General features: G+C 42.7%; 1 protein-coding gene across 1 annotated transcript in view; it reads left to right on the top strand.

Moving 5' to 3' along the window:
* LOC124777344 (serpin B4-like) overlaps positions 1–20803 on the top strand; it is a 78212-nt gene extending 57409 nt beyond the window's left edge. The window contains exons 7-8 of the mRNA XM_047252708.1: positions 9001–9136; positions 20472–20803. Coding sequence (XP_047108664.1) covers positions 9001–9136; positions 20472–20623 — 288 coding nt within the window. The 3' untranslated portion in view covers positions 20624–20803. The remainder of the gene's footprint in view (positions 1–9000; positions 9137–20471) is intronic.
* The last annotated feature ends 584 nt before the right edge of the window (positions 20804–21387 follow it).

Below are 21387 nucleotides of genomic sequence, written 5' to 3' on the forward strand. Positions count from 1 at the left end.
TTACCTTAGTCTTGACAGACTCAATTATTCTAACGCATTGCAAATGCTAAGGAATACGCATAAATCTAATACTCTCTAACCTGTTATGTAAATTTTTTTAAATTTACTCTTCGTCTGAGTAACAACTTTCCTATTTTTATCCGATTTCTTTAGGCGTTACATTAGCCACACTTTATATAACTCTAATAATCAAATAATCTCTTCTGTAAATTTTATTAATTTACTTTACGTCTGAGTAACAACTTTCGTATTTATTATCCGATTTCTTTCGGGCAAGGACATTACAGTGTTAAAGTACAAGATCACCAATACGTTCTCCCAAGATGTTATTACTCACTCTCTGAGAACACTCTTCATTATGTACCACTTGCATGGGGGCATAATTAAATAATATTGAAAATACTTTTTATTTTTTGTAGCTGTCTGTCCGATTACGCTTGGCCCTGACTAGTATTATTACGCATTCTGACTGCATAGAACAACAACAAAGAATGAAATGAAAATTTCAGTTAATACAATTCATTAATTAAGTCCCCAGCAACTACAAAACCTACAAAACCAAAGCACAAATGTAACTGTTCTGTATGTGGAAGTATGACTCAATGCACATCTGGCACGGTTCTTCTTCAACAAGACAAGAATTTTTAAATACCAATTTTACTGACGTGATAAAAGAAAATTACAAATACTATAATTGCGTAAGGAAAGCAGAATTAAACTCTAATACAAGAACACAAGCCAGATGCTTTGTTGACTGAACCTGTAATGACGCATTATTTAGGACACTGAAATAATGAGAAAAAAAGAAACGGAGTTTGTTACCTCATTTATATTGATGAAAATCACTCTAATCCTTACAATGTATCTCACACCGACTCTCTACTATCACATCTCAACCAGAACTCTCCAATATCACATCTCAGCAAGCACTGCCTACTAGCACATCTCTGCTACGAGTTCTTAACAAGTACTGACTACCACGAGTCCTCGACAGGCACTGACTACTACGAGCTCTCGACAAGCACTGTGTAGGCGGCTTAATAATACTCTTTGGCGCAATCTCTGGCGCAGTGGCTCAGTGTAGCCACGTTTCATATGCCCCTCTTCCACAGGCCAGAATTTGATGGTATTTTTGCCAGCATTGGTGGTGAAAATACCACCAAATTCGTCCACAAAAATACAGACAAAACAAAAGATAATATTAATACCTAAATATCACATAATTAGTTAAAATTTTGGCTTTGCACTGACCTTTCAATAACCTAATATATGAAATACAGTAAGCAATACAACTTCTTTTCATACATGTGACTTTACATAAGAGTTCACACAATACACAAAAAAATCAGTTTATACAAATGTTCACATAAATGCTTTCAATGATTAGTTCCAGTAGTAGCACCCAGCGATGGTCAACAGGTGCAAACACCAACAGGTGACAACATAAAATGCTTTCAATGATTGGTTCCAGTAGTAGCACCCAGCGATGGTCAACAGGTGCAAACACCAACAAGTGACATCATTTTAGTAAAAGCAGTTTCATCAGTGGCACCCAGTAAAGTTGAGCAGGTACACACAGCAACAAGTGACATTATTTCAGTAGAAGCAGTTCATCAGTGGCACCCAGTAAAGTTGAGCAGGTACACACAGCAACAAGTCACATTATTTCAGTAGAAGCAGTTCATCAGTGGCACCCAGCAATGTTGAGGAGGTGCAGTCACCAACAAGTGACATCATTTCAGTAGAAGCAGTCCATCAGTGGCACCCAGCAATGTTGAGCAGGTGCAGATACCAACAAGTGACATTATCTCAGTAGAAACAGTTCCATCTGTTGCACCTAGTAGTGTTGAGCAGGTACACACAGCAACAAGTCACATTATTTCAGTAGAAGCAGTTCATCAGTAGCACCCAGTAATGTTGGGCAGGTGCAGACACCGACAAGTGACATCATTTCCATAGAAGTAGCTCCATCTGTGCACCCAGTATAATGTTGAGCAGGTGCAGACACCAACAAGTGACTTCATTTCAGTAGAAGCAGTTCCATTAGTGGCACTCAGCAATGTTGAATAGGTCCAGAGAGCAGTCCATAATATTCACTATCACTGATCACACTGTTCTTCAAAGTTTATAAGCAGAAATTAAACATGTCCTAGTGGCACCAATCATGTAGAAAAAGTACAAGTAACAGTCCATAATATTCACTAACACTGATCACACAGTCATCAGCAGAAATTAAACGTTTCTAAGTGGCACCCATTATGTTGAAGAGGTGCAGGTAACAGTTCATAATATTCACCATCACTAATCAGACAGTTCAGGCATGAACAATAGTTTGAATACACATACAAATGCTTTTACACACTAGACATATAAATTCTAATAAACACACAAATGATATCAGATAATTGTCATATTAACTATTACAAATACACAAATACCAGTAAACCTATAATATTTATGGGTGTCAGTGCAAGCCACTACAAACAAATAAAATAATATTTATGAGATAGGTGGGTAGGATTAGGAAAGGAAAACACACAAAACACACTCACTCATCTTTCATCCACATTAAGTACTACTGTGTAATTGAATAGTGTTAACTGTGTAAATGTAACTCTGTCCAAGATTTGATGTTCATCATGTGTATCAAGTAGTAGTGGCAGCAATGTATAACAATCAATAATAGTTAAGTCAACGTCATAGTCATCATGTCAAGACCAATGTATGCCAAGCCAGATCAAAATGTACGGTTGCTGAACAACTGTCAGTGAGCCAAGATATGCAATTACTTCCTCTCTCCAAAAAAAGTATATACCGCTTAGCGATTTAACAAAGTGTGTGTAGACAATCTTCCTTCCACTTTAGTATTCTAGTCTGCTATCTTCATCTTCCTTGTTCCATATAGACCAACAAAAAAAATATGCACCTCACTTACTTCACCTCTTATACACCAAAACTCCAATAATCATTAGCATCACATAATCTCAATACTTCAATAATACCTCTTACGTCGATACATATAAACCTTATCATTAATAGCATTTACCTTACCTCTTGTCCACCAAAACTCCAATAATCATCAACTTCACATAATCTCAATAATACCTCAATAATACCTCTTCAATACGTCGATACATATAAACCTTATTACCAATATCATTTCACTTCCATAACAACTCTCTCCTCTAGTCAGTCTCCTCGAACAAGTACAGATAAAATCCTAATGCAAACCTCATCATCCCATACAATCCGAAGACACATTGTCAACACACAACCTCTGTGTAATCCATCTGACCCAAATCTTCTACTCATTATGAATTATAAACAAAGAAATGCATACATGACCTCTAACAGACTTAGTTCGAATAACTCTCAGTAATTAAGTACGATTACGGAGTGTGAATGATCATAATATTTCACAGTGTGTACACCACTTCAAGAATTATGGCAAACAGAAGCAAACATGTGGAGTATTTCTTGTGTCAAGTGTCACTTCCTATTTCAATTGCCCACGAAAAATGCAGCGTAATAACTGTTAATGGTCTAAACCTAGTTTTGGTATGTCATGTCGTTAGCTTCCTTCCTATTAGCGTACATTTATACAGCTTCCATAAAACCTCAACTCATGTGACCTCTATGAAGTTTCTTGTACTAATGTCGTTCGTCGAATTATAGCAGTTCATTTTCTTATCTTAAAATATAAGGCACTGAGCGTAAGCAAAACATGCAATAGCGAGTAAATATACCAGTAGAGAACAGAATGTCAACAAGTGGATGCAGCACAATTCTTGCAACGAGGCTCTGCCAAGCGAACAATCTGTAACCTATACCATAGTGTGACCTAAACTCTATGTTTGTACACCTTATATCAGCATTTCTATATACCAAATTAAAGAGTAGTTATGACAACAAACAGAAATGTATAAATATGCAATCCATACGCATAGCAGCAAACAGGTCATTAGCATCATATCAGCATAAGCAAATAAATGTTCATATGTAATCTAAGTAAACATGAAGGCGCAAGCAGATAAATCACAAAGTGTAACTTACATACCTAACCACAACAGCACAATTAATCAGGTGACAATTATAATTTAAATAAATAAGCATAGCAGGCACATAATTAAAAAATATGACATCAGTGAAAAAGCAGTGCAGCCAAGCGATGCATAATATACACAAGTTACAACCCAGTTCATTAATAATCATTGTCAAAATCAGTTAACGTACGCAAGCACGTCGCTTCACAAGTAATTTCATAGAAAATGAAATTTAGCACAAAGTATGAATCACGTAATTGCGAGCAGCAAACTACGTCCAAAATACGTACCTAAGTGGAAATATGTTACCTGAAAAATAAACTCAATTAATAGTTACCTTTTTAGTTTATTAGTTTCTTCTTCGAAATTACATTCTTCCTGAAAATTTCTCGATAGCAAGTCGTCTTAACGTCGGACACGCACAGAATTTACCTGAAGTTCTTAAATATTTTATACAACCGTATCCTGAAAAATACTGAATGTTAATAACATAATTCATCAAGTCACTATAGCTTTATACTGAATTTAATCGGAGAAATTAAACTGTGTATTTGTTTACAGCTGTCAGTGCATTCGCACTGAGCGCTCGATCAGCTGTAGGCGCGTGACGTAGGAAGTAATTGTTTGCGGTCAACGACTGCCTCGTGCGGCGCGCAGACTTGACTGTTGCTTTGAGTATATGCCGCCGCCAAAACAGAGCGCGGTATCCTTGTACTCTCCGCATGTTTACATCTAGCTGTTAGTTTCTCACAAGTATGTCATTCCACAAAAATTTTTCAAAAGTATATCATTCCACAAAAATTTTGGAAACTACGAACCTCACGTTTTGTGGTAGGAACAGCATAGTCACGAATAGCGTCTAATTTCTTTGGATCAGGAAGAATACCTTCCGTAGAGATAATGTGACCGAGAAATTTCACCTGAGAACGACCACATTCAGATTTTTCTAAGTGAAGTTCACTGTAATGCCAACTCTTGCAAAAATACGTAATAATGAATCCAAAATTTTGTTGTGCTCACTCCAAGAACGTTTAGCAATAAGAATATCGTCAACATATGAAGTAATATTGTCACGAAGATAAACAGGTAAAATTTCGTTTAAACTAGGAATGAATGCTGCTGAAGGTACAGTAAGTCCAAACGGTAATTTCCGAAATCACTTTTGGGTAAGTTAGTCATATCCGGTTATTGTTTACTTACTCACTAGATAGATTGATAGTCGAAGAGTTGTTTTGACAGATGCAAAGAATAGTAAAAGAGTAGGCAGCGGTGCAGAAAACTAAAAGGGAAATAGCACCACTACAGCTCGGGGCCCTATGCACGCTACGGCACATATTCACTTAGAGTAGTGAATCCCCCGAGGACTTTAATAGCCGCACGTAATTTCAAGTTTGTGACTTAGTGGCAAATTTGGCGGAAGTGCGTACGTAAATTGATCTAACCAGGAACATGGATGTATGTCATTCTTAGAATTGCGGAAGATCTTATATTTCCGAACAGTCAAAAAGTGTTTATAGTCAAAACTTTCGCCTCGTGGCGACAAAGACCTAGCGCGTCTGTCCCAGTCCCAATGACGATTATTGTCAAGTTCGCGCGCCTGGCGCTCTCTTGTCGCATCCCGTAAATGAAACAAATTATTTTCTTCAAACCCCTCTGATATCTGTGATTCCAAATTTCTTTTGCTGTCTTTTCCTACAATTTCGCCTTCGATCTGTTTGACTTGCTTTCGTAATGCCTCAACTTCCCTTTTAACGCGTTCAAAAATTTTCCCTGATTTTCAACATGTTTATTTATTTTCTGGTACTCTTCGGTTTCTGCGAATGGTAATGGAGCTGTATCATCCGAATCTCTGTCCCCATGTAAACTAAGATTTGTCAATTTATCTGATATCTCCTCAACTCTTTCCGCTAAATCACCTATTTTTTCTTTCTGTTTATTTACGTCTTCCGTAAGTGTCGCGACTCGGGTTTCAGTATTGACACATTTGGTAGTTAACTGTTCATATTGTTGTGTTAGATTATTTATTCTGTCATTTGGTACGGATTCCTCGATTCTCTCAAATATTTCTTCCTTATCGTGTGCGCGTTGTAAATTTAACTCTGAAAATTTCTGTACTATCACGCGATCTCTTTCCTCCTGTTCTCTATCCTGTTCCTTCTGTCTGAATTCTACTGCAATTAATCTATTATTGTGAGCATTCAAAATCGGTTGTACTTCTTTGATTTCTTTCTTTAATTCATCTTTCATATTTTTGAAACACGTCCCTATTCGTGAATCTAACCGTGTTTCCATTGTCCCCATCTGCGTTTTTAATTCAGATCTAAACTGTGTTTCCATTGTTCCCATGTCAGTTTTTAATTCAGATCCCAAAGTTCCCATCCGTGTTTCCATTCGTGTTTCCATTGTTCCCATGTCATTTTTTAATTCAGATCCCAAAGTTCCCATCCGTGTTTCCATTCGTGTTTCCATTGTTCCTATTCGTGAGTCTAACCGTGTTTCCATACGTGTTCCCAAATTTAATATAGCACTCATCAGCTGCTCCATATTAAATGGTTCAGAATTCTTTTCGCCCCTAACATTTCCCGCAAAACTAACTTCCTTCTGCATAGCTATAAGGCTATCTGTGTTCGATACTATTCCAGAATCTTCTGTCGTTAATCTCGGATTCTGTGAATTTTCTGATTGAGAAAAATTTTGAAATGGTTCCGGACTATTTTCCCGACTTATTACCTTGTTTTCCACTTCATTATCCATCATACTGTTTTCCTCTGTTGGCGAGTTCGCCATGTTAACAATTTCGTCATTCTCACTATCCATCATTTTTGCCTTTTTCATTGATCGCGTAATCATTTACAAAATATACAAAACTCGTCACTATATGAAAATTGCACACAATGACACTTTATCTCCAACAATACCATTCACACGAAATGTTTCCTTTAAACACGATTAACGAACAATTGAAATAATTGCACTAAATTGCCAAACGCGTATACAAGACAACAAATCAAATTCTGAGAAAAATACCATTAGAAGAATCACAATTACCAAATCTACACATGCAAAATAGACTACAATTACTAAACTACAAATTACAACAATACTACGGTCTACTATTTTTACAATCAGAAGATTCCAAGGGACGATCCTAAGCAGCGGTCGCCACGTGCATGAGGGCTTAATTAAATAATATTGAAAATACTTTTTATTTTTCGTAGCTGTCTGTCCGATTACGCTATGTCTCGTAAACGGTTGGCCCTGACTAGTATTATTACGCATTCTGACTGCATAGAACAACAACAAAGAATGAAATGAAAATTTCAGTTAATACAATTCATTAATTAAGTCCCCAGCAACTACAAAACCTACAAAACCAAAGCACAAATGTAACTGTTCTGTATGTGGAAGTATGACTCAACGCACATCTGGCACGGTTCTTCTTCAACAAGACAAGAATTTTTAATTACCAATTTTACTGACGTGATAAAAGAAAATTACAAATACTATAATTGCGTAAGGAAAGCAGAATTAAACTCTAATACAAGAACACAAGCCAGATGCTTTGTTGACTGAACCTGTAATGACGCATTATTTAGGACACTGAAATAATGAGAAAAAAAAGAAACGGAGTTTGTTACCTCATTTATATTGATGAAAATCACTCTAATCCTCACAATGTATCTCACACCGACTCTCTACTATCACATCTCAACCAGAACTCTCCAATATCACATCTCAGCAAGCACTGCCTACTAGCACATCTCTGCTACGAGTTCTTAACAAGTACTGACTACCACGAGTTCTCGACAGGCACTGACTACTACGAGCTCTCGACAAGCACTGTGTAGGCGGCTTAATAATACTCTTTGGCGCAATCTCTGGCGCAGTGGCTCAGTGTAGCCACCTTTCACACTTAATCTTCCAAAATTGCTTCAGTTCAATTTCTTCTCGCAAACATATCTCTTCTTCCTTCTGATACACAATCATACTCTATATCTTCGCTTAAAATACCTTTTCTTTCTTAAATTCAGGAATCGATCCTCCCTTCCATATCCCTCACCATTTTTCCACGCTCACCTGTCTCCTTCTTCAATTAATGACACAATTCTAAAAGGGGATGATGATTAAAGCCTACTGGACATAGCACTTAAACGTGCAGATGAACGATGTTTGACAGTGCACGGTATCAATAACTGAAAGCACACATGAGAATAAATGAAGCAAGTGGGTATTTTCGACGGTGTAGTGTTTTAGTATCACAGTAAGAAAAGACGGTTACTGTAGTTCCAACTACCGACATCAACTATTTTTTTAACTCATCCAACTACCCACTTTCAACTACTTTTTTGTGTAACCCTGCCAAAGGACCCTAAACAGTCAGCTGTTTAAGAAAATCTACATGTGTTTTTGGATGGTGACGTTGAAAAGTAAATGTATGTGGGTAGTTGGAGACCTTGATAAATAGCTGAAAGTGGGTAGTGCAAAGTATAGTAACAGTTGCCCTTACTTGCATGAGTGCTGAGCTAAAACTATAGTACAAGAGAATATTCTCATTTGTCTCTTGCAGTCTCATGTGTTCTTTCAATCAATGAAACTCACACGGTGAAAGATCTTTTATCTTTGTCTTCAACTGGACGTATTTCCCTTGGACGTCTTTCCGGCCAAGTGCCCATATGATCTTTTTTGCTATTTATAACGGTTTGTTTCCTGCAGTTTGTCCTCAAGTAGCAAATCCATACCGAATAATTCGTCGGCTACTATGATGTCTGCATTGTATCTCTGTCCCAAAAGCTCGAGACACTACCTATTTATGTGCCTCTATTAGAGACATAATAGTGAAATTTGTCAACTGAATTTGTATGGAACTATTGTTTGCTACTATTGTCACAGATATATTAGGAAAATACTGTGAATATACATGAAACTTTGCTTAAAACTTTTCGTTATTTAATTTCAGCTCGGCATGACTTCAATGTTCAGTGATGCCGCAAATTTTTCTGAAATCGCCACAGAGAAACTTAAAGTGGACCAAGTACTGCACAAAGCTTTCATCGAGGTTAACGAAGAAGGTACAGAGGCTGCTGCTGCTACTGGTGAGTAATCTGGAAAAGGAAGGCAGGAAGATTAAGGTTTAACGAGTTCCTTAGAGACGGAACATGAGCTCGGATTAGTAACGGACGGGTAAGGAAATCGGCAGTGCCTTTTCAAAGAAACCATCCCGGTAGTTGGCTGGAGTGATTTAGAGAAACCGCGGAAAACCTTAAATCAGGGGAAGAATTGAAACGTCATCTTCCAGAACGCAAGTGCTAGCCACTGCAACACCTCGCTCACTTAAGTAATTTGCTGCCGAAGAAGACACGCGGCTACACGTGATGCACTTGTTGCTGAATTACGATATTAATGTTTTCGGTTAGTATGAAATTGACTTTACGTGAGTATTCTCTGACTCAGAAAAAAAAGAAGTTTAGAAAATCGAGAGCTCTGGCTATTTATAGGTAGCTCAGATTATTTTTATTAAAACCCATCTGGGATTACTGCCACGACATCTTCTTACAAAACATCTGAAGTGAAAAAAAAAAAAAATAAGTCAGCATTTCGGCTGTGTTTCAGCGATCCCCTCAGAGGTCCCAGTTGAAGGTTTCTGCAGCTCTGCCAAAACGTCGATTAATGTTAGCATTTTAAGTATTCTTGAAGACGTCCCAGGAGTACATCCAAAAGGATTTTAACGTGACTGACACAGGTCGGGGAAGCCAACATATTTTTATAGTTGTGGTTTTATTCCTATTTTGTTGAGATAAGCACTGCCCAGCATACTCATCCTAGAAGCATGTTTAGCTGTAACACACAGATCATACAATTCGGTGGGCAAGTTGATAATATTGATAAAGTGAAATCTACACTCTGCAGCGCAGTGTACGCTGATATGAAACTTCCTGGTAGATTAAAACTATGTGCTGGACCGAGACTCGTGGCAAAGTGCTGTGCCGAGTGAGCCATCCAAGCACGAATCGCGACGTATCCTCAGAGCTGTACTTCCGCCAGTACCTCGTCTCTTACCTTCCCAACCCCACAGAAGTTCTCTTGCGAAACTTTCTGGAGTAGCACTCCTGTAAGAAGGAGATGATGTACACGCGGAAGTGAAGCTGTGAGGGTGTGTGTGTCATGTTTGGGTAGCTATGTCGCCGGCACAGTAGCTCAGCGTTTTCGGTCAGAGGACTGGATGCCCCTGTAATAAAAAAAAACCTGAGTGAAGGAATTAACGATGAACTTGAACGGGTCTCATGTGACGCCTGCCTCGACCAAACAAAAAAAAAAAAAAAGAAAAAGTCTGTGGAGCACTTGTTGCAGAAAGGCAAAGGTCGCGAATTCGAATCTTGGTCTGGCATATAGTTTTAATCAGTCAGAAAGTTTCAAGTTGATACGTGTTGTCCGAATGTACAAGATGCAGGAAGCACGACGAATGTGACGAGGGAAATCAAATGACTAATTACAAACAAATGGAAGAGATGTTATAGCTATTATTAGAAACCATTCAACAGGGAATGAATAAATTACTTTACACTTTATACATTTAATTATGCCACAATAATGTATAGTGGAATGATTGATGGGTGGTTGAAAGCGCGGAGAGTAGTACTGAGATAACGGGGAGGGATCTGGAAATTAGTCTGCAGAATCGTTATAGCCTAACAAGGTCACTACGCAGATTCTTGACATGAAAGATATCGAAGATAGAATGAAACATTCTGAGGTTGACAGAAGAATTAATACGTGTTAGCAGGTGATAACAGTTCACGGTTACTCGTTGATTACTTTGTTTGATGGATCATATTTATTAAACATAAGACTTTTCACAAATTTTAAAAATACAGGTAACGCCAAGATAGAAGGTACAAGCTACAAGCCGGCCTCTGTAACCGACGCCGGCACGGTAGCTGAGCGTGTTCGGTCAGAGAGCTGGTTGGCCCCTGTAATAAAAAAAACTGAGTGGAAGGATTAACAAACGAACTTGAACGAATTTCATGTGACGCCCTCAACGACCAAATACAACGATCAACAACGAATGAAACGAAGAAGATAAAAAAGGGGGCCGTTCTAGGCGTTTCAGTCCACCGGAACCGCGCTGTTGCTACGGCCACAGGTTCGAATCCTGCCCCGGGCATGGATGTATGTGATGTCCTTAGGTTAGTTAGGTTTAAGTAGTTCTGAGCCTATGGGCCTGATGACCTTAGATGTTAAGTGCCATACTGTTTAGAGCCATTTGAACCATTTTAGAAGCTACAAGAGAAATATTAGACTCTCAGCTAGAATAACGTTCAGGTAAATAGACGGGAAACTTAAATGTGTCTTGGTGAAAGAGCGGACAAGATTTCCGCTTTTAGCCGTTGCTATCCCACTGGGTTGTAGGTAAAATGAAGAAATAAAATTTCAGAATAGTTATAAAACTGCATAAGGAATGCAAATTCTAATACTGAGGTTCTCAGGCTACAAAACGTTTGTGGCGCAACACAAGTAAGTTTAACAACAAGAGTGTGAGAATGGCTAGCCCATTTGTTGCTGTGTTTGGTGAAATGTCGATTGTAGACTACAATAGTGAAGACAGAGTGAAGGGGAAACAACCACCTGCTGAGCATTTGAACAATGGCAGGCGCAGCAAAAGATGTTAGCTAATTCGATACTGCAGTGCCTGTGATATTTTAGAAATAGGATGCAATGTTCCTTCGGACATGCCAGCATGTCCGGATGAACATGCATTGGTCAACTAAAGCCATTGTGAAATATATGAAATTTACTTTCGGTTGCGAATATTGACAATATATCGTATTTATCAGCCTGCACCGACCAAGCGACTTTCAATAAAATGTCTCGAAGTAAAGGAATATACAAAAGGTAAGAGCGAGTACTGGTTGAAGACGCAAGGTTAAAGACATACGGAAGTTTGATTCTGGTCGTGAAACCTAATGGTACAGTCAGTGCCGGCGGTTGTGGCCAAGCGGTTCTAGGCGCTTCAGTCTGGAACCGCTCGACCGCTACGGTCGCAGGTTCGAATCCTCCCTCGGACATGGACGTGTGTGATGTGCTCAGGTTAGTTAGGTTTAAGTAGTTCTAAGTTCTAGGGGACTGATGACCTCAGATGTCAAGTCCCATAGCGCTCAGAGCCATTTGAATTTGGAACAGTCAGCCTTCGGCAGTGGAGCGGCGCGGACTTGCTGTTTACGTCCTCTTCATGGTGTCGCGTGTGCGCGCAGTCGTTTTCTGCTTCTATCCCACTTATTCATAGTCCATCACAGCTGACGTAACATGGTGCTCGCGCGCCTTCTCACTCTCTCTCTCTCTCTCTCTCTCTCTCACACACACACACACACATACACACAACTATAAGTTTCAACCCAATCACGCATGGTCCCGAGCTTTTGAAGTTGAACGCTTCATATGTAACGACTTTAAAATTGATGCACAGGACATAATCGGTATCCACCTCCTTTTTTTTCGAGCAGTGTCGTCTACATGGCGATGTTGGCGTTTAGCTTCCACAAGTTACAAGTTTTCGAATTCCCGTTCGCAGTGCGAATGTAGTCACCACGTCTTTCCAACCTTAGAGCAAAGTGGTCAGCCACGTGGTCAAAACATGGAACACTTTTACAACATACCTGCTCATCAACATGGCACTGCAGATTAAAACTGGCTTGAGTAAACACGTGCCTTCCTAACTCGTCATCGGCGGCTGTATGGCGATTAGTATGTATGATGGACAGCCACGTACAAGCTCCGTTTGTGGCCAAGAAGGAAACATCAGGTCGGTGTGTTTACAATGGCGACTTGCTCAAATCCCAACAGGCGAAACTGTGACTCCTCCTAGGGTCAAAAAATGGCTCTAAGCACTATGGGACTCAACATCTGAGGTCATCAGTCCCCTAGAACTTGGAACTACTTAAACCTAACCAACCTAAGGACATCACACATGTCCATGCCCGAGTCAGGATTCGAACCTGCGATCCTAGCAGCAGCGTGGTTCTGGCTACTCCTCCTAGGATCACGACCCGCCCTCACAATTATGCAGAGGTTGCTCGGCCGGCATCACCATACAAAGTTAACCTACTTGTCAGACAGACGCTCCCGACAGGATGAACATAGTGAAGTTGGAAATACTAAACTCATTCACTATGAAGGCGCCCACTTCAGAAGACAATCAGTGTTCGACCTTGTGGGATGGTACGGATGAGAAGATGGGTGTTGACGCATGGGCAGTGCTGACTGCAGTTTTTCTTTCCGACAGCAGGGCAGTCAGAGAGATCTAGCCCTATTCGGATACTGAAACATAAGTCGGCAAACAGCGTTCCCAGCGAAGGCACAAGAAACGGAGGCGAGTTCCGTGGTGGTGACGGCTCCACAGAGCGGCACACCCTGTAGTCCGTATTGGTGACAGCTTCAGTCTCTCCGTTCCCTCTGTAACGTAGGATCGCATGGAGATATCCACCACAGGTTATCAACATGTAATAACTGTGGAGTCTGCACCAAGAGCCGCAGCTGAGATATCCCACCAGCAGTCGACGGTGTGTCTTGGCATCTGGGCGGACGATTGTGAAGAAAACGCACTGCACGTCGTGTCGGACACCACGCAAGGGATTTCACTCCATCAGCGTCGATCCCTTGACACTGTTTGTGACCGCGTAGAATCACCATGATATAATGCGCCCACACACTCCATCGGTGTTGATTTCTTAACATTGCCGGTGACCGCGGTGAGTCACTCTGATATAACGCGCCCATACAGTCTACCAGTGTTGATATCTTGACACTGTCGATGACCGTTATGAGTCACCCTGATATAACGCGCCCACACACTCCATCAGCGTTGATCTCTTGACACTGTCGGTGACCGCGACGTGTCACCCTGACGTAACACGCTCACACCACTTACTTTTATGCTAATGGCCAACTTGGGTGCGATGGACAGACTTCATACTTACCGTGTTGCGACTATTAACATCAACAATATATGGACACACACTAAATATTCTTTACTTCAGTACATGCTGAACGCTGTTGCCATCAGTATAGCCTATTCGAAAGGGGGGAAAAATGGTATGATTGTGTGCCATTGTTACCATTCAGCTAAGCAGGCGGACTTTCCTCAGGAAGTACACGTCGACGACTTCTCAGGCATGTACGGCTATGACACATACGTCTCGCATATCTCTCCCACAGGTAGCGGTATCTCAATAATTCTACAGGAAGGAATAGTGGCGGGTGGCATTCAATGTCATCCCAATGCTTAAGGAATGGCATTCACAGCGCTGGATGTTAGGCTTATCAAAGTCTACGTACCTTGTCGAGCGGACAGACGTCCCTAATGTTCACATTTCGTTGCGGAAGAAATCACGCCGCTCTTCCAAGGCCACCGCGACCATTTAACATTTGGGGGTGTCTTGAGTTGTGTCCTGGCATCCAAAGATCAGCTCCCTCGACACAATCCATGACCGCAAGTCGGAACTCTAATCTGGTACCTGCATATGGTGAACACTACGACGATCCGCTGGTTGTTGGTTCAGATGGCTCTGAGTACTATGGAACATAACATACGAGGTTATCAGTCCCCTAGAACTTAAAACTACTTACACCTAAATAACCCAAGGACATCACACACATCCATGCCCGAGGCAGGATTCGAACCTGCGACAGTAGCGGTCGCGCGGTTCCAGACTGAAGCGCCTAGAACCGCTCGGCCGTAGCCGCCGGCCTGGTTGTTGGACAGCGCGGAACTGCCCCTACGACGAACGTTGATAAGCTTTGGTCGAGACCACGCAGCCTGACGCAGACGTACGCTTGGTTTCCGTTACAAGGTACTGCGGGACTGCAATACTATGGCGTCATCTCCGGAAGGGCAAACGGCTACTCGCCGTACTAAGGCTTAGATCAGGTCCGGCCAGAAATTCTGCACGCGTGCGGTGCTCCTGCACATGTGCAACTTCCGAGTCACAGCGTGCACGCCGCAGCCGTCAGCGTGCATGTAGTGCATGTTTCTACGCACAGATGTCGCTTTATCCACTTGCTGGGATACTCTGTACCGGCGCATTCTAGTGCTCTTTCCACAACTTGCAAGCCAACCATGAGATGGTATTTCGCGTATTAAACATTTAAAATACTGTCACAGTCTACTCATTGCGACGTCTACTTTTATGTTAACAATTTAACCCAGTAAGACAAGTAATACAGTTAACAACCGTGGGTTTTTATTAATGCAGCTTGACTGATGGCCCGTAAATATGCGTAATGTTTTTGACCTAGTATTTAAGAAAGAGAGCACTTAGCGACTTCCAACGAACCTTATTCATGACTTCAAATAACATTAAACTAATGCAAGGTTTCCTGTAACTAATTCTCGGTGCCCTCAGTTACACCAACATAATTTCTGTCTCACTGACCTCTGAACAGAATGATAACCGCAGACCTCTCGATGATCACCTGCTACATCTTTCATCAGCTCCGTCTGAAATCTGCATACTAAACGACAATTAGATGAATGTTACGTTTTATAGACTTCAGCTGAGCGTAGCACTTCACACATTAAAAAAAAAAAAATGTAAGTATACATTGGAACAATCGGTTTAATGACCAACATTCGCGATAATAATGTAACATGGAGCAGAATGAGGCAATAATGCACAGTTAGTAAACAACAATTTTTAATTATGAAAGGAATAAATCCAGACACGTTTATCACTGGTCATGAGAAATGATAATTGAGGCGATGTGTTTCATCCATTTTCTTAAGGACATTTAATTTTGCTTGCCGTTCTTCACTGTTGAGTACACTACACTCGTCTTTTTGATATGTATTGTAGTGTCTTTCAATTGAAAACTTACGCTGGCCGCCTATTATTCGGCGGCACAGCAAACATTGTGAGTTTTCGCCAACGGATTCAAAAAATAATAGCAGTTCCCAGTCATTGTTAAACGACTGAGAACATAGATCTCCCGTCCTTAGCTTTTTCACAGTACCTGCCATTTCTCAGTACTTCTCTGTTAAGGTTACGGTTACCAGGGGTAAACGAGATTGGGTATGTTGCGCTCTTGCTTGTACCACATAAACAGGGAAGTGGAGCCGCCGCCGTTCATTTAGGACACATGTCTAATAACAGATGTCGCTGTCGCACACGTGTGCACATGTGCAGCACTTCCGCACGTCTGCACACTGTGCAGCGTGTGGCCGGCCCTGGCTTAGATCGTCGTCCACATGCGACGCCACCTAGAGTGGGCGGTAGTCCGATCGGGGACGCAGGACAGGACAACAAGTGAGCGCCCGGCTACCATCTATTTACTTTATGAACGTAAATGACGCCGGAGCGGTCCGAAGAGCTCCGAAGAGCGCTGATACACTCAGTCAACACAAGGGACGGTCGTTGCATCTCCTCTTATCCTCATAACATGACATAGCCACCGCATTCCACGACTATTATTTTGCTAAGCTCAGACTCCCGATCCAATGGCGTTAGCAGACGTTTCTCAGACGATTTACAGCACCATTAGCCAAGCGATGGTTGCTGGTTTGCTAGAAGAAATTTCAGAAAAGGAAGTGATAGATGCCATTGGTTAAAGGGGCGTCAAATAAGTCTCCGAGCCTTGACAGTGTTCCGTTAGAATTTACAGGACTTTTCAACATTTATTAGCCATCCGATGGAGGGATGTCTGTCTGCAACTACACTCCTGGAAATTGAAATAAGAACACCGTGAATTCATTGTCCCAGGAAATGGAAACTTTATTGACACATTCCTGGGGTCAAATACATCACATGATCACACTGACAGAACCACAGGCACATAGACACAGGCAACAGAGCATGCACAATGTCGGCACTAGTACAGTGTATATCCACCTTTCGCAGCAATGCAGGCTGCTATTCTCCCATGGAGACGATCGTAGAGATGCTGGATGTAGTCCTGTGGAACGGCTTGCCATGCCATTTCCACCTGGCGCCTCAGTTGGACCAGCGTTCGTGCTGGACGTGCAGACCGCGTGAGACGACGCTTCATCCAGTCCCAAACATGCTCAATGGGGGACAGATCCGGAGATCTTGCTGGCCAGGGTAGTTGACTTACACCTTCTAGAGCACGTTGGGTGGCACGGGATACATGCGGACGTGCATTGTCCTGTTGGAACAGCAAGTTCCCTTGCCGGTCTAGGAATGGTAGAACGATGGGTTCGATGACGGTTTGGATGTACCGTGCACTATTCAGTGTCCCCTCGACGATCACCAGTGGTGTACGGCCAGTGTAGGAGATCGCTCCCCACACCATGATGCCGGGTGTTGGCCCTGTGTGCCTCGGTCTTATGCAGTCCTGATTGTGGCGCTCACCTGCACGGCGCCAAACACGCATACGACCATCATTGGCACCAAGGCAGAAGCGACTCTCATCGCTGAAGACGACACGTCTCCATTCGTCCCTCCATTCACGCCTGTCGCGACACCACTGGAGGCGGGCTGCACGATGTTGGGGCGTGAGCGGAAGACGGCCTAACGGTGTGCGGGACCGTAGCCCAGCTTCATGGAGACGGTTGCGAATGGTCCTCGCCGATACCCCAGGAGCAACAGTGTCCCTAATTTGCTGGGAAGTGGCGGTGCGGTCCCCTACGGCACTGCGTAGGATCCTACGGTCTTGGCGTGCATCCGTGCGTCGCTGCGGTCCGGTCCCAGGTCGACGGGCACGTGCACCTTCCGCCGACCACTGGCGACAACATCGATGTACTGTGGAGACCTCACGCCCCACGTGTTGAGCAATTCGGCGGTACGACCACCCGGCCTCCCGCATGCCCACTATACGCCCTCGCTCAAAGTCCGTCAACTGCACATACGGTTCACGTCCACGCTGTCGCGGCATGCTACCAGTGTTAAAGACTGCGATGGAGCTCCGTATGCCACGGCAAACTGGCTGACACTGACGGCGGCGGTGCACAAATGCTGCGCAGCTAGCGCCATTCGACGGCCAACACCGCGGTTCCTGGTGTGTCCGCTGTGCCGTGCGTGTGATCGTTGCTTGTACAGCCCTCTCGCAGTGTCCGGAGCAAGTATGGTGGGTCTGACACACCGGTGTCAATGTGTTCTTTTTTCCATTTCCAGGAGTGTACAACCTACAGAAGTGGCGCTCTATCCGACTATTGCGGAAGGGATGATGATATCATTTCACACACCGTCCGCTGCGTCATAGATGCGCTGATGCTCCTGAACTGAGATGTCAATATCTGTTGCACACTGTTGGTGATACGTAAACACCATATCTTAAAACGGGATATTTCACGCGATGAAACGTCACTAGGAGGTGACAATTACATTCAACCAGCGCTCAGTATATAACGTGACTCCTTCGCGTCGTCTGAACGGTGCATTGGCGTCAATTGACTTCGGTCAAGCTTTCGATCGCATGGACTGTGACTATTTGGAAGCGGTCCTCCGACATATGCGATACCCGTGGTCATTCATCGCTGTCGTGATTCGACTCCTCCACTGCGCTAACTGCAAGATGATCGTCCACGAACCAACTACGCTGCCCCTCACGACTTCTCGATGGTATGCCAAGGCTGCCCTCTGTCTACATTGCTCTGTGTTTGAACCAACTTCAGCAACAGGTATGACAGTACGAGGTCACACATTTCGATGTAAAGCGTTTGCTAACGTCCTGGTGATTCTCATCTGCGACGGCGACAGCTCTGGGAACGCTCGGATGACGTCGCTACATATGTCATGGTCTCGTGTAGTGGTATCAGCATCACCAAATCAATTTCGATGAATATCGGGGTCGGTCTGCCTGTTGACTGTGTCACCCCCTACAGGTCAGAGATATCACGAAAAGCCTCAGGGCCGATTTCACTGACGATGTTCGACGCACCGCTGCTCGCAACCAACAACGAATTTTACAAGATGTCCGGACAGGGACTACCTGCAGTTAGCTAGACTCACTGGATATCCATCAAAGGACTCATTATGTCAACAATATTTGGCGTCATGAGGCTTTTGGGTCCATTGTCAGTTCAGGTATGCCTTTCAAGATAAAGTATGAAACTCTCCCCCAATCACCTGATCGAGAAGATCTTGGTTTATGAGAGGGCGTCGCTCTATTTGTAAGCACGCCGCCGTCCGGACCGTTTGACGGGTTTGTTATCAGAGGAATTGGTGCAGGCCTCCCTCACGCCCCCTGTGACGATACAATACCTCCCCCCCTCCCCCCTCACTCTTTTACATCGTTGTCTCTTATGTAGACCTCAGTTACGTCCGGATAGCCCTACCAGCAGTTCGAATGGCGACGGCACGGGCAGTGTATCATGTCATACAGCGCGGACGACCAAATAAAGTGATTGAGAGGGAGCACCCGAACGTCTCTTAGAGCGTAATATGGCCGACGACTCACCATGTTACGCTGGTCATCACCGCCATTACTGCAGTATGGTTTATTACGGTTTACAGCAAGCAGGTGAACAGATCGAGGCTACACGCGATCCATATGGCGGATTCACCACTGTGCACAAGATAAGGAGTCCAAGACAACGACACAACAACGAACACCGTCTTAGCTGCGGCAGTGTGACGCTTGGAGGAGCAAATGTCGGCGGTGCACTTTCTTCAAATGACACCACATAATGTTGCGACCAATTTTGGAACTGTGGCGTCACATGCTACGAGTTTCCGCATTGAACAGATGTGGGCGAACTACACAAGAAGTAGCTGACTACCGACCGAGGTGGCGCACTGGCTTGCACACTGGACTCGCATTCGGGAGGACGACGGCTCAATCCCGCGTCCGGTCATCCTGATTAAGGTTTTCCGTGATTTCCCTAAATCGCTCCAGGAAAATGCCGGGATGGTTCCTTTGAAAGGACACGGCTGGCTTCCTTCCCCGTCCTTCCCTAATCCGATGAGACCGATGACCACGCTGTCTGGTCTCCTCCCCCAAACAACCCAACCCCAAGCAGCTCACTGTACACACACTGTAGCCACTGTTGTTAGAGAATAAGCTGGTGGTGGCAGAGCCATGTCCCTTACAGTGTTTCATTCGAATTTCCTGCGATCACAATCAGTAGCCGTTCTCTCTTGGAGCAGATCCTGAGGTCATTAATTTCAGTGGAGGAGGACATGGTACTAACATTCATGACCACCTACCAAAACGTCGCTTGAGCTTACTTAATTCCATTAATACCGTACGCTGCAACTTGCATACCAGCAATCACAATTCCTTAAATGTACAATAGCATGACTAAAACACTTAGATGTGAGGCAGCAATATCATCTCTCCACTAACGGTTAAAACGCAGTCATAACTGCAAACAATGTACTGTGTTAATTGCGGAACACGGAAGAAAATGAAGAATGAGTGTAAATAAATTGCAAACAGTTACTGCATTGCGCGTAATGTCATAAAATTTATCTGTTGCAGCTGTTATCTTTGGCGCAGTCACAACTTCCCTACAACCCACACCACCACCACCAATCATCTTCAGGGCGAACCATCCATTCCTATTCTACATACTGGATCAAAAGACGAAGGTGGTGCTCTTCGCGGGACGTGTCTCCGATCCTTCACTTTAAGAAGGCTCCTATGGTTCAGCAAAAAGAGTTTGTGTTCTGATGTCACCTCAGTCATCTCCACTTCAACGATACGGCATAACAATCGTACTTATAAATACGATGCTTTAAATTATCAGAAATTTATATAGTCTTGAATTTTATCCTAGAAATTTTCTCTTTAATATTTTCTGGATCCTCTGAATAAAGTGACATGGGTAATATACGTGTGAGTAATACTATTAAAGCTTTTCATTAGAGTTAGAAAACTACAACTCAGCGACAACCGTTACTAAGAAAATTTACTCAATGTCTCCAGTACTTCACAGCTTAGATCTACTGCTATACCGCCAGACAATTACCTCTTGCAAGGTAACTTATCACACGCTCTTGTCGGTATTAATCGCACTCACATTTTACTGTATACTATTGTTACTGGAATATTGCAGCCAACACTGCTTGGAATGAGAGTTCCAAACCTCTCAGGATATTATTGACACATTATACATTAGAAAGAATTGTTGGTAGTGTAATTTAGATAAACTAAACTCCAATAAAAGTAATGTTTACTTACTCACCAACACAACGTCTGATCAAGTAGACAGTCATTCAAGCTGATCAATCGCATCGAATAGTAAACTGCTAATAAACTGTTTTATTTACTTTTCTCCATCGTTATATCAAACAACTCGAATGGTTTGTCAAGATATTACGTTTATACTGAAGCGAAATAGAAACTGCCATACTCATGCGTATTCAAATACAGAGCTATGTAAACAAGCAGAATA

The sequence above is a fragment of the Schistocerca piceifrons genome, chromosome 2 (assembly GCF_021461385.2).
Source record: "Schistocerca piceifrons isolate TAMUIC-IGC-003096 chromosome 2, iqSchPice1.1, whole genome shotgun sequence".
In the NCBI taxonomy this organism is placed as follows: Eukaryota; Metazoa; Arthropoda; class Insecta; order Orthoptera; family Acrididae; genus Schistocerca; species Schistocerca piceifrons.